Source organism: Acipenser ruthenus, chromosome 12, assembly GCF_902713425.1.
Source record: "Acipenser ruthenus chromosome 12, fAciRut3.2 maternal haplotype, whole genome shotgun sequence".
In the NCBI taxonomy this organism is placed as follows: domain Eukaryota; kingdom Metazoa; phylum Chordata; class Actinopteri; order Acipenseriformes; family Acipenseridae; genus Acipenser; species Acipenser ruthenus.
This window is the reverse complement of record NC_081200.1, coordinates 39,863,671-39,879,244: the sequence shown is the minus strand read 5'-3', so window position 1 is coordinate 39,879,244 and position 15,574 is coordinate 39,863,671. Positions and strand designations below refer to the sequence as shown.

General features: G+C 42.8%; 2 protein-coding genes across 5 annotated transcripts; one reads left to right on the top strand and one right to left on the bottom strand.

Annotated features, from left to right (window-relative positions):
- Nucleotides 1-1,818: 1,818 nt before the first annotated feature.
- Nucleotides 1,819-9,026, top strand: zgc:114041 (uncharacterized protein LOC574425 homolog). Of its 4 annotated transcripts, XR_004546647.3 has the most exons (6): nt 1,819-4,985; nt 5,872-6,174; nt 6,530-6,673; nt 6,828-7,595; nt 7,878-8,017; nt 8,395-8,505. XR_004546647.3 is itself a non-coding variant. In XM_034028336.3 (5 exons), exons 2-5 carry the CDS (start codon nt 5,889-5,891, stop codon nt 8,607-8,609), a joined length of 1,413 nt encoding a protein of 470 aa, XP_033884227.3. In that variant the 5' UTR covers nt 1,819-4,985; nt 5,872-5,888; the 3' UTR covers nt 8,610-9,026. The 4 variants fall into 4 exon arrangements, 3 of the variants coding, with proteins under 3 accessions (XP_033884227.3, XP_033884228.3, XP_058891099.1); XM_034028336.3 differs by lacking the exon at nt 7,878-8,017 and having other exon boundaries at nt 8,395-9,026; XM_034028337.3 differs by lacking the exon at nt 8,395-8,505 and having other exon boundaries at nt 7,836-7,923.
- Nucleotides 9,027-10,786: 1,760 nt separating this feature from the next.
- On the bottom strand, nt 10,787-15,039 carry LOC117416978 (barttin-like). The gene is made up of 5 exons (XM_034028508.3): nt 14,638-15,039; nt 13,722-14,140; nt 13,316-13,419; nt 12,494-12,757; nt 10,787-11,529 (listed from the first exon to the last, which is right to left on the bottom strand). Exons 2-5 carry the CDS (start codon nt 13,896-13,898, stop codon nt 11,148-11,150), a joined length of 927 nt encoding a protein of 308 aa, XP_033884399.1. The 5' UTR covers nt 13,899-14,140; nt 14,638-15,039; the 3' UTR covers nt 10,787-11,147.
- Between the last annotated feature and the right edge of the window lie 535 nt (nt 15,040-15,574).

Sequence of the window (15,574 nt, the reverse complement as noted above, 5' to 3'; positions counted from 1 at the left end):
AGGAGACGGACAAAATATCTCTGTAGCATCAAACTCCACTCTTTATTTTACAGAAACTCGCCTGTCAGCTTCTGAGTAGCTCGACCAGTGCTCCTTACACTATACATAAACATATTTACAGAAGTATGGACTGTAAAGCAAACCCACAATGCTGAAAACACTACTCTATTCGGAAGCCTTTGGAGAATGCAACTACAACTACTGAGATATTATACGGAATGAGCCCTTGGGCATTGCGACCCTTTGCCAATGTTGCTGAGGACAGGGCAGTTAGCTAAACTCATGTAATTGAAACATTCTGCGCATTGAAATTCATTCAGATTTGGACTTCGGAGCAATTCAAATAATTTTGTTCTTAAGCATATGAAATTTGCGCACATGCATACATTTGTATCTATTGTTTATCATTATCACAGGCATTAGCACGGCTAATAAGCTAAATATTTAAGGGCCATCACAGATTCTACGGAATTCTCTACTTCTGTCTCTATAATTTGGACAGGTGTCACACAAATACGAGTACATGTTACCTATTTTAATTCATTTACATTTTTTAACTTTCTTGTTTTCTGTTACAGTACCATCCGTTTTTTTTTCCTCAGTAGGCCTATTAGCCGTGATCCTGCTTATCAAACCGCTATTGCTCCGTGTCTGGACTGATTTGATTTTTGTAACGTGTTTTTTTCTGTTAAAAGAAAATACACACATACATTAACAACAACAACAATTAATAATATTAATAATCCAGTTGGAATCGCCTGTTTTTTAATAGCATAGCATATAATTGTTTGATAAACCTGGGGGGGGGGGGGGGGGGGTCAATTAATAACAAAACGGGCTGAACAGGCAGTGGAATAAGAAAGGAGCACCTTTCGTACATTTTACATTCAAAACGCCGACAAAAAATTACCAATACAGTAATCAATAGCCTAGCCTACTACTGTATAATCAGTGTCTTTGATATTGAAATCTATGTGAATGCAAGGTAAGGAGGTGCAAACTGTTGCTTGATTGATCTAGGGTTGATCTACATGTGTCTATTAAAGCTTTCCTTCATTACACAGGTAGTTGTTTAGTATCTGCCGGCTCGGTCTATGTTACACACCGACGGTATATGATACCGGGCTGTACTCTGGATTCTGTTTTGGGAGTTCTTCTTTCAGCACCAAGAAAGCGAGCTTGGGAAAGTGATTCGTTTTCTTTCGGTCCGAAAGAACGATCATGAATGCAGCTTCCCTGGTTATTTTTTAAACATGTATTAACACTAGTGATGCTGCTATCACAATCGTTCTTTTGAATATAATCATTATATTGATGTGGACGGAACCTTGTATGATAGCTAGGTGGTTTCCATTGTTGAGTTAAGGCTTGCTTTTTAAAAGCGTTATGTTGTGCTTCGCGAAACTGGTTTTGTGCTTGCCGCATAATTTCGAACATGGCAGGATCTCGCAAATTGTCGGCCACTCCCGCCAAATTGCGCTATGCATGCATTTGTGCACAGCGCAAAACAGATTGTGGCAGCAAAAAGAAGTTTCGAATATGGCACATTTTGCGCATTCCCACATAACAGCCATTTGCAACGCACATAACCCTCTGCGCGGTGCGCAAACCTTTCTTATATCTGGGCTCTACAAGTCATTAAAGTTCAGTGAAAGAACATCACAGTGCAATCCACTTCTAAAACCACAGACCTGCAACTCTCTCGTGTTCACCGGTGTGAAGCTACTGCAATCCCCGTCTGTACCTAGCAAGGTTTAGGATCCGGGGGGGGGGGGGGGGGGGGGCTGTGCCAGGCTCAGTGCCTTCTCTACAGGGGAAACAGTAAAAAAAACGTATCACGGATTGCACCACCGTCCAACTCCCGGTTTTGTATTTTCAAAAGTAGACAAGTATGAAATCCCGAGACAGGGGAGAGAGTGCCCTCTGCTGGACTCACAGGTAATGCTGCAGTGTCCATCATACAGTCTAAGGATCCCGATAATAAATACAGCTCCATGAGAAACTGTGCTCCAGTCAGATATCCTTTGTGTGGTTCATTTGTATGCCATTATAATACTTTTACGGCCCAGTAGTTTGGATCCTAGTTATTGAGTCATTCCCTCCCATATTTCAGATTGCTGACTAACTGCACAGTGAAGGCCTGAACTTGTGACTTGGGGAAAGTGATATGTAATGTCAAAGTGCCAACCACTCTCTATTCTTATAACACGGAGCTGGAGAGAGAGAGAGAGAGAGAGAGAGAGAGAGAGAGAGAGAGAGAGAGAGAGAGAGAGAGAGAGAGAGAGAGAGAGAGAGAGAGAGAGAGAGAGAGAGAGAGAGAGAGAGAGAGAGCATGTCAGTATATAGCTAACCAGCCTGTTTGATGCGAAGGGGTTTTGAAAAGGTATGACCCCTTACAGCACTGCAGTCTACAGAGGTGCTCAATGACAGCGGATCAATAGTTTGAGGACTCTTGTATAACATACCAGTCAATCTGCTCTTCAACTGATGCTATGACTGACAGCAAGGTCCCAGTCTTTCCATCCTCTCCAGTCTTCCCATGGTCAGTGTTACAGTTGTGGTATAGGTTAAGCTAACTAACTTTCAAACCAACAATAATTTTGCATGTTAATCTTCCCATGTGTTCTTCCCATGTGTTTAGCTTGGTTATACTATGCATTCAGTTGACCATGTTTTGCCATGCTTTTAAATATGCTTTACCATACACATCTGTGGACTTTACAGTGCTTACCTATGCTTTATAATGCTTTCGCTGAGCTTTATTACACTGTGTTTTACTATAGGACTATAGGAATCTTTTATAAAGGGCATGTTAAATCTGAAGCATTAGTACTTGAAAAATCTGTATATCCAAAATGTGGATCTGTGATGAGGTTGCTACTAAGAAGCAAGAAAAAAGGATTTACAGTATAATCTCGATTATAACTTCTTTAAAAGGTCACAAATAGATGAACTTTATTAATAAAAAAATAAATAAAAGAGAGGATAAATAAGGAACGAAGCAATATAAATAAATTGATAACGACCATATAAGCTGACTTGTGCTGCTGAAGAAATAGGCCAACTGAGACACATGGGCTATGCCAAGAGTCAAACTGAGTTTAAATATCATTTATATATTGTGTATCCAGGAAACAACCTACTGTGTGTGTTGGCACTGGTATGGGAGTGAGTGAGTGAGTGAGGGAGGGGGAGTGAGTGAGTGTGTGAGTGAGTGTGTGAGTGAGTGTGTGAGTGAGTGAGTGAGTGTGTCAGCGCTATTTATTTAAAGAGAGTAACCACAGTCTGCTTGTGAAACATAAGCCTTGTAAATGTTTTAAGCAACATAAGCACAGGCCTGTTACTGTGCCAAAAACTATGCCTGTGTTTAATTATAATGGGATGACATGGAGAGGAACACAGACCTGTTATTAATGTAAGCTTAAGACTACGTTTATCCTGTGTTGTGAAGTCTAGGAGCACGTTGGTGAAGTTTTACAAATGGATATAATTAATCTAAAGCTTACATAATTGGTGGTAGCTATGGGATTGTTCTGTTAAGTATTGAAGAATTGATCTACTTTGAGTCTGCACATTGTTTATTTTTCTGTATGGAATAAAACATTGCCTTCAAAGTTTTCACTGGCCCTTCTTTTAAAAAACCTGTGCAAGATAAGCATGAACAGGAATTAAATAGAACTTGAAAAGTGAATTAAATACTACCTGAGTAATAGAGAAAAGGCTGAGCAAGAACTGGGGACCACACACAAAGCTAACAAGCGTGATTGTGCAAAGTTACATGCACTACCAAGTGTGTCAAACTGTGCGCTGATATCGTGATGTGGACCACCGTCCACTAAGAGCTGGTTTAGGGACATTCTCTGTTTTTGGATTTCCCATATTAAAATTCAGACCAGCTCACGGTTTCATTTAGCTTTAACAGAAGAAGTCTGGTTCGTGTCACAGCTGATTCCTGCCTGTGTCTGTGTGTTCAATAACTGTCTGCTACAGGCTCCAGCACTCCAGCAGTGTGCATCATACCTGACTTTTATTAGGGCTAGAACTGTTTCCATAGATACCAGCTGCCAAGAACAGAATTGTGCACCATCTGTTTTCTCCGTGTTTATTTCACATTGACCTTTATACAGTCGCTATAAGAACAGTTGAACATGTTATTGTGTGAAACAGAAGTCGGGTAAATGTTTAAAACAATGTAAGCACAGGACTGTTACTCTGTGTGTCTAGGTGTGATCAGTGAGGCATGAGGTCATTGTACAATGTGAAATAAATGTTCAGGATTAAGATATAAGATGGCTAGCAAACTATGCCTGTGTTCATTTACAATAGGATGGGGAGGCATCAAATTAACACGAACTAAACAGAAATTATCATCTATTAAAATAGTGAAATAAACAAAAACACACCACTTGCCACCTGCTTAAAATGAAGGTGTTATAGATAGAATTGATAGGCGTGGCGCTTATCTGTTAAAGGAGACATGTTTGTAATTTAAAGATCATGTTACACTCAGAATTCTTAAGGACTGTTTCTGAATGTTTTAAAAACTAGGCTAAACGGTCCTTTGAAAACTGACAATATACTCTGAATCTTCTGTAAACAGTTGAAAAAGGATCCATAGACATAATTGCTGGAGCCCATAGTTTTAAACCTCACAGTAAATGTGTACATGTACAGGCTAGCAGCGGCTTTGGAGAAGCATTTGAGACTGAGATGAGAAGAACATTTTCTCCCCAGGTTTGTCTACTGCGAAGCAGAAGTGAGGTTAATTGTGTTGAGTCGTTATGCCATCCAGGGTATGTACTCCTGTGGACTCTGTGTATCCTGGTTTCCATAATAGGGACCTGGCTCAAGTGACACAGAGGGCAGTCCAGGCAGAGTCATTCTACTGCTCAGGATTGCACAAGCTGGTGCTGATCCACTCTGCCATGTGTCAGAGAAAGAGAGGGAGAGAGCGAGAGAACACTCCAGAAGAAATCAACTACCAGGTAACAAAGACTCCACTGTTATGATAGTACTGTTTGGATTGTACTGTAAACACTGTACTTCTGTATACACTTGGGAGAGATGCTTTGGACCTTAAGAGATATTGGAGAAAGACATTCACAAAACGTTTTAAGTACTGTTTTAAGTACTGTTTTAAGATGTTTTAAGTACTGTTTTGATAAAGACTTTTTTGTGCTGATGAATGAAATCTAGCTTGCAGTTCATGAAACTTTTTTTAAATTGTATTTTTCAACATTTAACTTTAGTATAGTAACAGTGTAGTAATGTGAGAAGGTGCTGCTCGCTCAGCTGACCTCTGCTCACATGGAGGGCAGCAGGCTTGTGGTTGTTGTGAAACCCCTCAGCCACAGCTCAGTCAGGAGAGCATGACATTCCACTGACAGTCCATTCACAGGCGATGTATTACACTGCAGCGTGTGGGGTCAGCAGAATTGCATTGTCACTGCACCCCCTTAAAAGAGTCTTAACTAAGGTTTACAATGTTTATCAGTGCTAAGGTTTGACATCGATTCCTTGCCTCTTATTTGTTGTTTGCTTACATTTGATAGTTCAGTTTGCAAATGCAGATATTTCAAAGACCACTCCAGAGTAACACTTGCAGCTGCTTCCTGATATGAATTCACTTCCTGTGCAGTAGGTCAGTTTCACTCCAGTGGTCTGGCTCTAGATTGGACATGTGATCAACCAGGGAGAACAGGTTTATTTTTGTCTTTTTGCTGATCAGCAGAGTGAAGGGGTTAGTGACGAGCATGACTAAATGGAATAAGAAGTAAGAAGAATGATTTTAAATCTTTGGTCAGCACGGGGCATCGGGGCAGCGGGTTGGATTATTCTGTCTACCTCGTGCCTTTACATTTTGTCTTTCAGATCCTTGCGGACGGAGAATGTGGCTGAAGGAGCTGAAGAAGCTGTTTGGTGTCCGAGGGGAGTGGGGGGCTCCTGGGAGGTCCACGCCCCTCCACAGTGAGACGAAGCCCCCCGCCCCGGCCTGCACCGATGGGGGTTACGGCTGGGTCATTGCAGCCACCTGCTTCGTGGTGACGGGCCTCACCTCCTCTGTTGTCAGATCCTTCGGCTTGTTTTTCATTGAGGTCCAGGAGCACTTCGACGAGCAGGCCAGCAACATCTCCTGGATCAGCGCCATCGCAGTGGCCGTCTTCCATCTGACTTGTGAGTTTGTGCATGCTGTGTTTACAGGCTATTTTACTGCCTTTCTCTAATAGTTGGCAAGGCAGTTTGTTATTGCTTTGATTTATTAAGTCATGTTTCAAACCTGATGAAGTAAATCTGTGTTTACTTGGAAACGTCACGTAAACTATCTGTTCCAAGTTTCTCTTCTATGTTATAAATAAACAAGCAATTTCATTACACCGCCCTTGACACAGACTACCCTGCGCAGCCCTGCAGCTGACTCCACCTGTGTCCTCTGGAGAGTGCTAGCCCTGCTCCAGTGATGGGTCTCTGGGTGCTCCATGTTTGTCCCCTGGCTGCAGTGTTGGTTCTCTGTGTCTCTGTCCCTTGCCAGCTCCGGTAGCCAGTGCTCTTAGTGTGTTGCTGTCGCACAGGGCTGTGATCATGCTGGGAGGCCTGTTTGCCATGCTGGGAATGCTGGGAGGCTCCTTCGGGCTCAGTCTGGTTTGGATGTACCTCACCACAGGAGTAATACTAGGTAACACTGCCTCCCCATCTCCCCATGACAAATATGAATAATACATGACTTACTGTACTGCAGTCTCAGCGAGCCCTTTGTTATTTCAACTTCAAAATAAAATACATAAATAAATATAGAATCTATTTCAGCATCTAATGACTTTTGTTTCCAGGACTTGGCATTTCGTTCTCGTGGATCCCAGCGCAGAGCATGGTCAACCAATACTTCAATCAGCGCCGAGCTATGGCCAACGCCATCGTCAGCAGCGGGGAGTGTGTCTTCAGCTTCGTCTTCATTCCATTCTTCCAGTGGCTCATTAACAGCATGGCCTGGAAGGGTGCCATGGTGGTGATCGCTGGTCTCCAGCTGAACCTGTGTGTGTGTGGAGCTCTGATGAGGCCGTACAGACCCCCCGCGAAGAACACGCCTTCCTCTGGGGTGAAACGTCAAGACTCAGAAGAGAAACCCCCATTGATGGACTTTTCCTTGCTGAAGCTTCCCAAGTTCTTGTCCATCATTGTGTTTGCTCTCTTTTCTGTCGTGGGCTTCCACATCCCTGCCATCTACCTGGTTCCCTTTGCCCAGGGTATTGGGGTGGAGAAGCTGAGCGCCACTTTCCTGGTGTCGTACTGGTCTGTGGCGGATCTGGTGGGACGCCTGGGCTGTGGCTGGCTTGTGAACCTGGCTCTGGTGAGGAACATCCGCCTGCTGGCCATGATGACCACAGTGCTGGGAACAAGCCTGATGCTGCTCCCCATTGCCACCAGCTACCCCTCGCTGGCCGCGTTCAGCTGCTTCTGCGGAGTGTCCTTCGGGGCCGCGGTGTCGCTCCTCCTCACCGTCCTCATTGACGTGGTGGGGGTCTCCAGACTGGACAGCGCCCTCGGGATGCTGATGTTCTTCAGGAGCGTAGGCTGCCTCCTTGGCCCACCACTCGCAGGTAAAACACTTTCCTGCAACCTTCCGATTGAAGGTCACTGCCCATTATTAACCGGATGCACTGTCACTCATGTTCAGCACCAATGTGTCCAATTTAAACCACTGCAATGGGTCACTTATCTCCCTATAGTAAATATCATTGGTTGTTGTCAGTTTAACACACATACAATCTAGATAAAAATGATCTTGACTAAAAAAATCAATGCATCACATACGATAATTACAGACTTATAAGACAAAGTTTGTTTAATTTGTATTTTACATGCATTACATTTGGATTAAGAAACACATCTGGTGTGCAACAGCCTTAAAGTGGAGTTCTAATACCCTGAAAACATGACTGAAGAAAGGGAAGGGCAGTCTTGTGGTTTCAACACCTTCGTAGTTTCTCACCATCTCTGCAACTGCTACAGCCTCTGGAAGGTAAATTAGCCCATTTAACACTAGCTATCCTCCAGGTGCCACTTAACCTGCTGTGCAGACCTCTGAATCTGAATCTGTGCGACAGGAGTCGACAGACCGTCCCTTACATTTCCACCCGTACAGTGCTACATGCAGACTTTATTTTAAAATGTGTTTTTAGAATATATAGTCCTACTGATAACATAGTAGAGATTCACTATAGTGCTTATTTATAACCTGAATGATCTGGTTTCCAGCACAGCTCTCTGCTAACAGCTTTGTCCCATTGTGCAGTGCAGTATTTTATGTATATTTAAAGGTGCAGGCATTGTGTTTTATTTCTGGAAGTGTCTGGCTTCTCCACTTCCTGGCTGACTGCAGTTTGCTGGCTCTTGCAGGCACCCTGGTGGACATGACGGGGAACTATGGCAGTGGGTTCTATGCTGCAGGGGGGGCGCTCATTACCTCAGTGGGGTTCCTGCTGCTCACCGACTTCCTGATGACCAGCTCCGAGGGGCAACCGGGGCCAGAACTGGAAAGGGGCCCCCCCGACTCCCAGCGAAAGGGGGTCGAACAGTGCAGTGTCTGTGTGAAAGCAGCTCCACCCCCATAAGGGTTGTATTGAGGGTAACGTGTGACACGTCTTCACTATATAAATGAAAGTGAAGCATGAACAGAACAAGCGAAGAAAACACAGAGAGTGACGCATTCAGAAAAAGAGCTGTACAGTACAAGGCCTGCTATGGTGACAATTTCCCTCTAGTGGATAGTTCACACAACGACTGGAAAGCATCTCAGTGCTGGTTGTGGCCATGGCATCACTTTACTATATATATATATATATATATATATATATATATATATATATATATATATATATATATATATAGCATAAATGTATACTATTATCAAAGCACTGTTACAATGGTTAATTTATAAGAAAGTATTAGCCTTACGATGCAATTCATGTTAAAAAAAAACCAAAAAAAAAACCATTAAACACATTTTGAACGTCTCTAATGGGACTTTAGATCTTGTTTTGTTCGATTTGTGTACAGATCACGTGCACAATGGGTTAGTCACATTGTATTAGTGGTCCCAACACATCCAGGATAAAAGGAGCTTTGAAGATCCCTCCTCTGTCTGATTGGGCTGAAGGGGAACGCTGTCTGCCTCTGTGCTCTTTCATACACATTAAGCATGTTTCTGGCTCTCTGCACAATCCCTGTTCATTCTTTATTGGTTGTTTCACAGTGTGACTCTGGGGCACAAACACTGTTGCCAGCATCCCTAATGGCTTTGGCGCAGGTCTGACTGGGGGAATGGTCCCAGTGGCACTATACAGTATGTGCACACAGCGCCTGCAGCAAAGAACACAATCTTATATCCGCTATCTGTATGTGTGCTGGTGAACTGGGGTCAGTGATGTCAGGTTTTTATTTTTATTATTATTTTTTTGTCATTTTGTGTTTTAAACTAATAACCCAACATGCATTTGATTTTACACAATAACAGTACGCGAGAATGTATAGCCATTATTTAAACTCAGTGATCTGTGTGTAAGAAACTTAATCACTTAGTACTGTGAAAGACATCCTGTCATTTTAACTTGTATAATGAGAATGCAGTGTTCCTTATCTGATTGTATGGAATATGCCAGCACTGACACCATTATCAATGAGCCATCAGAACTGCAACACCATAGTGGGTCCATATTCATAACACACAGGTTTTAGCAAAGCGATGCATGTTTAGTGATGTTTTTTTTTCAATGATATTATTATTATTTATTACACTAGTGGGAACCTTACAAACCCTATTTGATAAAGAATTACAGGTGAGGATTTGGTAGTGCATCTAGGGCACAGCACGCAGGAATGTACTGTACAGAAGGTGTTTGAGTAAAAATAGGCTGCCTGTATTTTGTAAGCAGGACCAGTGCGGGCCGTGCGTGTGTGTACAGAACAAACAGAGAAGCACAGGGTTCAAACAGGTGGACTTCGAGGTCACCTGCACAGGGACGGACTACACTGGATAGCTTCCATATCTATATTTATAGTGCTTCAAACTTTTTCCATTGCAAATGTAACTCCTTCCCCTGGATTCACTGCAGAGTCACAGGGATTTCTGGCACATGTTCCTTTCAAGTGTATTTATTTAACCAGGATAGAACCCTTGAGATATTCTCAAGGGGGTCCTTCAGATCTTCGTTAGGTTTTGCAGGACAGTGTGTGAACTAAGAATCTGCAAAACTAGAACAGAGACAAGCTAAAGTAAGCTTAATAAAACAAAATGTAGGCGTCAGGGTTGTGACACCTACTGTAAAGGGGAAATAGGAATACAATGTTTCTATATGAAATGGGTTTATTATATATTATAATTATAGCTATAAAAAAGACTAACCCTAAAGTATACTACCAAGGTTACAAGATTTCATACATTTATATCTATATATATATATATATATATATATATATATATATATATATATATATATATATTTCAATTCTAGCGTCAGGTAAACTGTGTGCGGTCAATTACAAATCTCTAAGCACAGCAGCATGCCACGCTACTAGTTAAACATTACAAAATGAACTCCATTAGTCAGTCCATTTGTTTTTATCTTCAATGCGGTCTGTGTAATTGGTGGAGATTGAAAAGGAGACTGTATCTTACTTCTCTATTAACCTCTGCAATGGAGAGAGTCAGGGACTGTGTGTCTCTAATGGATAACCCAATGGTTAAGCTTCCTGCAGGGCAGTTAAACATTAACCAGAGTGTATTCAAGGCTCTTCCACTAGCTTTAATATCACATGGGGAGAGAGCAGGGGAAGGGCGATGGCTGGAAAGCAAAGCAAAGCTTCTGAAAGAACTAACATAACATCTATTGAAGTAGAGCATGGTTCATACATCCAGATACAAACAAATTTATATTTCTTGCAGAACAGAAAATTCAGACAAAAGGTAATCGCTTGTTGTTATGTACAGTTTTAACCATACAGTATTTGTGATCTACCATGACTCACTAAAGAGGATTCTGTCTGTCTTACTGGAAAGCACTACAGATCCCAGAGTAATAAGCTGCAGTGGGTGTGCCAGTCTAATAAGGGTTTACCATGGTAAATTTGCAGGGTCATTTTGCAGGGGATCGCTACTCCCGTTCCAGGTCTGACTCGATCTGCAGCAACTCGTCTGTCACCCCGTAGTACAGCTCCCCCTCCTCCCCCTCCTCCCTCTCCTCCCTCTCCTCCCTCTCCTCCCTCGTCCTCTCCGGGGGCCCCTGGAGCACAGCCCCCCGCGGTGGAGGCTCAGCCCCCCGCTGGCAGTCATCTCTCAGGAAGCCGCTGGTGTTGGCGTGGCAGGGGCACTGCTCCTCGCAGGGCGGGGCGTCGATCAGGGCGATGTCTTCGTAGCGAGGCAGCTCTGTGAGCCCGGGGCCTGGCTGCTGCAGGGAGACAGGGTCCGCGGTGGAGAGGCTGGCAGAGTCTTCCATGAAGGAGGCCAGGGGGGCTGCCCTGTACCACTCAGGCACACTGCGGAAAAGAAAGGTTTAAGAAATTGAAGACATCATTAATGTTTTAAAAATCAGCCTCTGTGAGAAGGGAGGAACTGGAGATTCATCTAAGAGAGAGCTCACTGCCTGGTACCCTAATGGAAGCTTCATGCATTGCACTAATTGTGATTGTGGAAATAAATCTCTATCTCTCTCTTTCTCTCTGGATCCTGTATCCTTTCAACCTCCTTGTTTACAAAACAACAATTGTAACAGTCTTTTAGGTTTTTTTTTTAGTTTTTTTGTTACTTTAACTCAAATATTTCCTGCCACAACAACATGAAGTTAAACTTCTGTGTTTGCATGTAAACACACAGCCTACTCTTAACCCTTATGTGCAGAGGAATTTCAGAAATACGGTGGGAGTGCCAATGACAACACGTTCTTCCATCCTAATTAAAAACTGATGCGGTCTACATTTGCAATCTAAATGGAGGCAGAGCTACAGCAGTGTGTACATTTATTAGAACACCCCCATTGCTTCCGTTGTTTTAATTTGTTGTGCATATGAAATCAATAACTGAAAATAGGCAAATTAGTGATTGATTTAATTGATGACTTTAATAGGGCACACATGCAATTAACTTAACATAGTAAGAGAAAATGAAAACATACTGTAACCACAAATAGTAAAATGGATGACACTTTTTTTTTTTAAAGTTGTTTAAGATGCCTAATTAAACGCTCAAAGTGGTCCAACATGTTTTAATGTCACTAATTACTGAGCGGAAATGTCACACCCAGAGGTTTACATGCAGGTAGGTATATAAAGGACATGAATGAAAGGTCTTGAGGTGTGCTAATACATTTCCACACTGCTGTATATACACTACAAGGATCTACCATTACAAGAATCCCATTACCAATTACTCCATCCTTTCCTACCCCTGATTACTGAGCGCTCCCACAAGTAGTGTGTTTAAATAAAGCACAGAAATCCCTACCGTGGAGCAGACAGGGTGTCCTCGCTGGGGCCGTGCGCTGCATTTTCTCCTTGGCTCATCTTGACCCAGTGCACCTCCGCTCTGGCCTGCACAGACCCCAGGCTTTCCTGAGCCCTGGATTCCAGGGAGAGTGCAGGGGAAGCTGACTGCAGGCCCAGCGGGTCCTCGGTTCCGAGCCTCATTATTTCAATCTGGTGGTAAGCCGGGAGGCTGTGATCGTACATGCCAGCTTCTTCTGGGCAGGTGTAGTTTGAAGAACTGGAACTAGACAGAGACAGAGAGAGGCTGTTAATGCATAGGTCCCAATCAGCTGGAATGCTGGTCCAGACTATTTGCTGCAGATGAGCAGGGGTTGTAGGTATCCATTTTTCCAGTAATGCATATACATTATAAACAAAGCAATGATAGTAGTAATGTACATAGCTGTACAGGTACCTTATAAACAAAGCGATCATATCAGTAATGTATATACATTATAATCAGCGATGACCGTTGCCCGAGCATTCCAGCACAATGGGGTTTAACTATTTTTGTTACAATACCCATACTAAAATCTTGGCTAGCACTTTATTTAACCAGGAAAGTCCTGTTGAGATTGAAACCCCTTTTCAAGGGAGACCTGATCAAGAAGGTTACATAATACAAAAAAAAAACAAACAAACAAGCACAATCAATACAAACAAATTAATCAAATTACAAGAAGCAATTCTGGCGCGCCGGCCACAACATACAGGAGGTGTCCATTTTTTTGTTTGAACTCCTTTAAAGGTAACATGACAGTAAGCTTCAGTTCTTATCAAGTGACCTTCAAAACAAACCTACCTCTTTTTATCTGGGACCTCGCTCTCAATGGAAGCTACAGAGAGTTTGTACTTCTGTGCTATGAGGAACTCAGACTCCTGCTCAGCAACAGTTACGAATGTGACCTGAAAGGGAACGTTAGGTGTGTCAGTCTCCGTTTACATGGACAGTAACAGTGAGGTGACCAGGGGCCAATACAGCAACCAAGGCTGCTACTTTCAGAACTCTCATTATTTTAAACGTATTTCAAAGTATTATTTCCCATTCTTTTTCCTTGGTGTGTATACTATGCATTCCCAGGGAAGGAAGAAAATACAAGATGAAACAAAAGAAAGGATTGTGCAAGAGGCAGCTCAGTAGTTACTTGTGTCTCTTTAGCTCAAGCACGTCTTGCCTTCAGTGTAGTAAGAGAGTGGCACTGCCTTACCTTGGGATAGCACTGGCACATGCTCCAGACAATGCCCAGGACCACCATGAGGACTCCCAGGGTGCAGAAGGTAGCGTAGATGTGGGGCTTGTCCACGCTCATGATGAACATGCCGATCATCACCAGGAACAATCCCAGAACAATCAGCCCGTAGCGGAACGTCTTGTTTTCAGCCATGCCGCCTGCTAACCAGCAGCTTTCTCAAATCAATAAAAAAAATATCCCAGTGAAGAAAGCAGGTAACACCAGGGTGAACCGGGCTCAAAGTACATGCCTTCCTTTCTCTGAAGCGGAGTGAAGCCGTGTGAAGCAGTGGTCAGAGCTGCTCTGATTCCAAGCCCAGTGCCCCAGTGTTGAGTGTAAACAGGGATGGTTTTCAGGCTGGCCAGCCCAGGTTGGATCCGGGCAGGTCGGATTGACTGTAATCAATGCAAATGGCCTCATAAGTTTACACACCACTGCCTCTATATTGTTTAACCTTGCCTGAGGCAGCTACACCAGGTATGTGAAGATTTAGCACACTTGCTTCCAGTGGAGTGAATTGAGTCACGCTCAGTACCAGGGTCTAATTAATTGAATCTTTATAAAAATACACCAAATACCACCCCCACCCCTGCACCCGCTGTTAGGGGTGCTGGTTTTCACAACCTTGGCAGACAAAGGGTTCAGCTTTATAGTGATCTAAACTGTATATTGCTAAGTGTGAATAGGATCCCATTCACACTTTTCTTTTTTGCAACTTTCTTATTTATTTAACATCATTGAAACAACTTGAAATATTTAGAATTCTGACAACTTGCCAAGCAAGATACAAAAAATGTATTCATCTACCTAAAATCAGAGTTTACCAGAGGTACCAGATCTCATAATTAAGGAATAGGGATAGTGTTTTTGTTTATAGATCTAATGCACTGACCTTGATTTACAGTAGCTCCCGTGTATATGCTCCCTGTTCTCCTCTGCTTGTAGATCAGGGTTTCGTGTCTTATTGTTGGTGTCGGTAGCTGCATACTGACCTTTGCCTAGCCGTGCTTTAACACAATCTTCAGGTTTGAACAATACCAGTGGCGGGCCGACTAATCTGATGAACAGGAGCTGTTGTTTAGACTGCTGTTATTTAGAATGCTAGTTTTTTGGTGTTTTGCAATTTGGGGTGTAAAAAAAACTTGTGTTATTAAATGTATGTAATAGGAAAGCATTTATATATATTTTAACTGTTTAATTCTTGCTTGTCAGACAAAAAGGTACAGTTAACACAAGAGACCAATACAATCATAACACCGTGTAACAATTTTTTTTTTTTTTTGGTTCCTGGGTAGTAAGTGTTATTTCCTAATTGCTTATGCCTCAAAAGTATAGCAAATGGCTATTATTCCCCACAAACCTTGCTTTTGTGACCAGGACAGTGATATTTTGAAATTTACCTATTTTCCAGAACATTCCAGATAGATTCAGTGCTGAGTAAACTTGGAGTAACTTCTAGAACTTTCTAGAACTTTCCAGTAATATAAATAGTAGTATAAATACAGGGGCCTTAAGCCCACCAGTTCAGTTTAGTTCCAGCTGCCTAAGTGGATACATATCTGCATTTTTCTGAGATGGCATCAAGGTCATAGGAGATTTCAAAATGGTGGCATTCCTGATGGGTCTCCAAGGTGGTTTTACCAAGTTTCCCTGCTATCTTTGCCTTTGGGACAGCAGGGACATCAAGGCGCACTACCACAGGCGGGACTGGCCACAGCGGACCGAGTTCTCTGTGGGGAGGAACAACGTCAAGTGGGAGCCACTGGTGGACCCCCGGAAGGTGCTGATGCCACCACTGCACATCAAATTGGGCCTTATGAAACAATTTG

Coding starts and splice junctions, on each gene's coding strand:
- zgc:114041 (XM_034028336.3), top strand. CDS start 5,889: ATGTGGCTGAAGGAGCTGAAGAAGCTGTTTGGTGTCCGAGGGGAGTGG. Junction 6,175..6,529: donor GGCCGTCTTCCATCTGACTT/GTGAGTTTGTGC, acceptor GTCCCTTGCCAG/CTCCGGTAGCCAGTGCTCTT. Junction 7,596..8,394: donor CCTTGGCCCACCACTCGCAG/GTAAAACACTTT, acceptor TGGCTCTTGCAG/GCACCCTGGTGGACATGACG.
- LOC117416978 (XM_034028508.3), bottom strand. CDS start 13,898: ATGGCTGAAAACAAGACGTTCCGCTACGGGCTGATTGTTCTGGGATTG. Junction 12,758..13,315: donor GAGGTCCCAGATAAAAAGAG/GTAGGTTTGTTT, acceptor GTCTCTGTCTAG/TTCCAGTTCTTCAAACTACA. Junction 11,530..12,493: donor GACACCCTGTCTGCTCCACG/GTAGGGATTTCT, acceptor TCTTTTCCGCAG/TGTGCCTGAGTGGTACAGGG.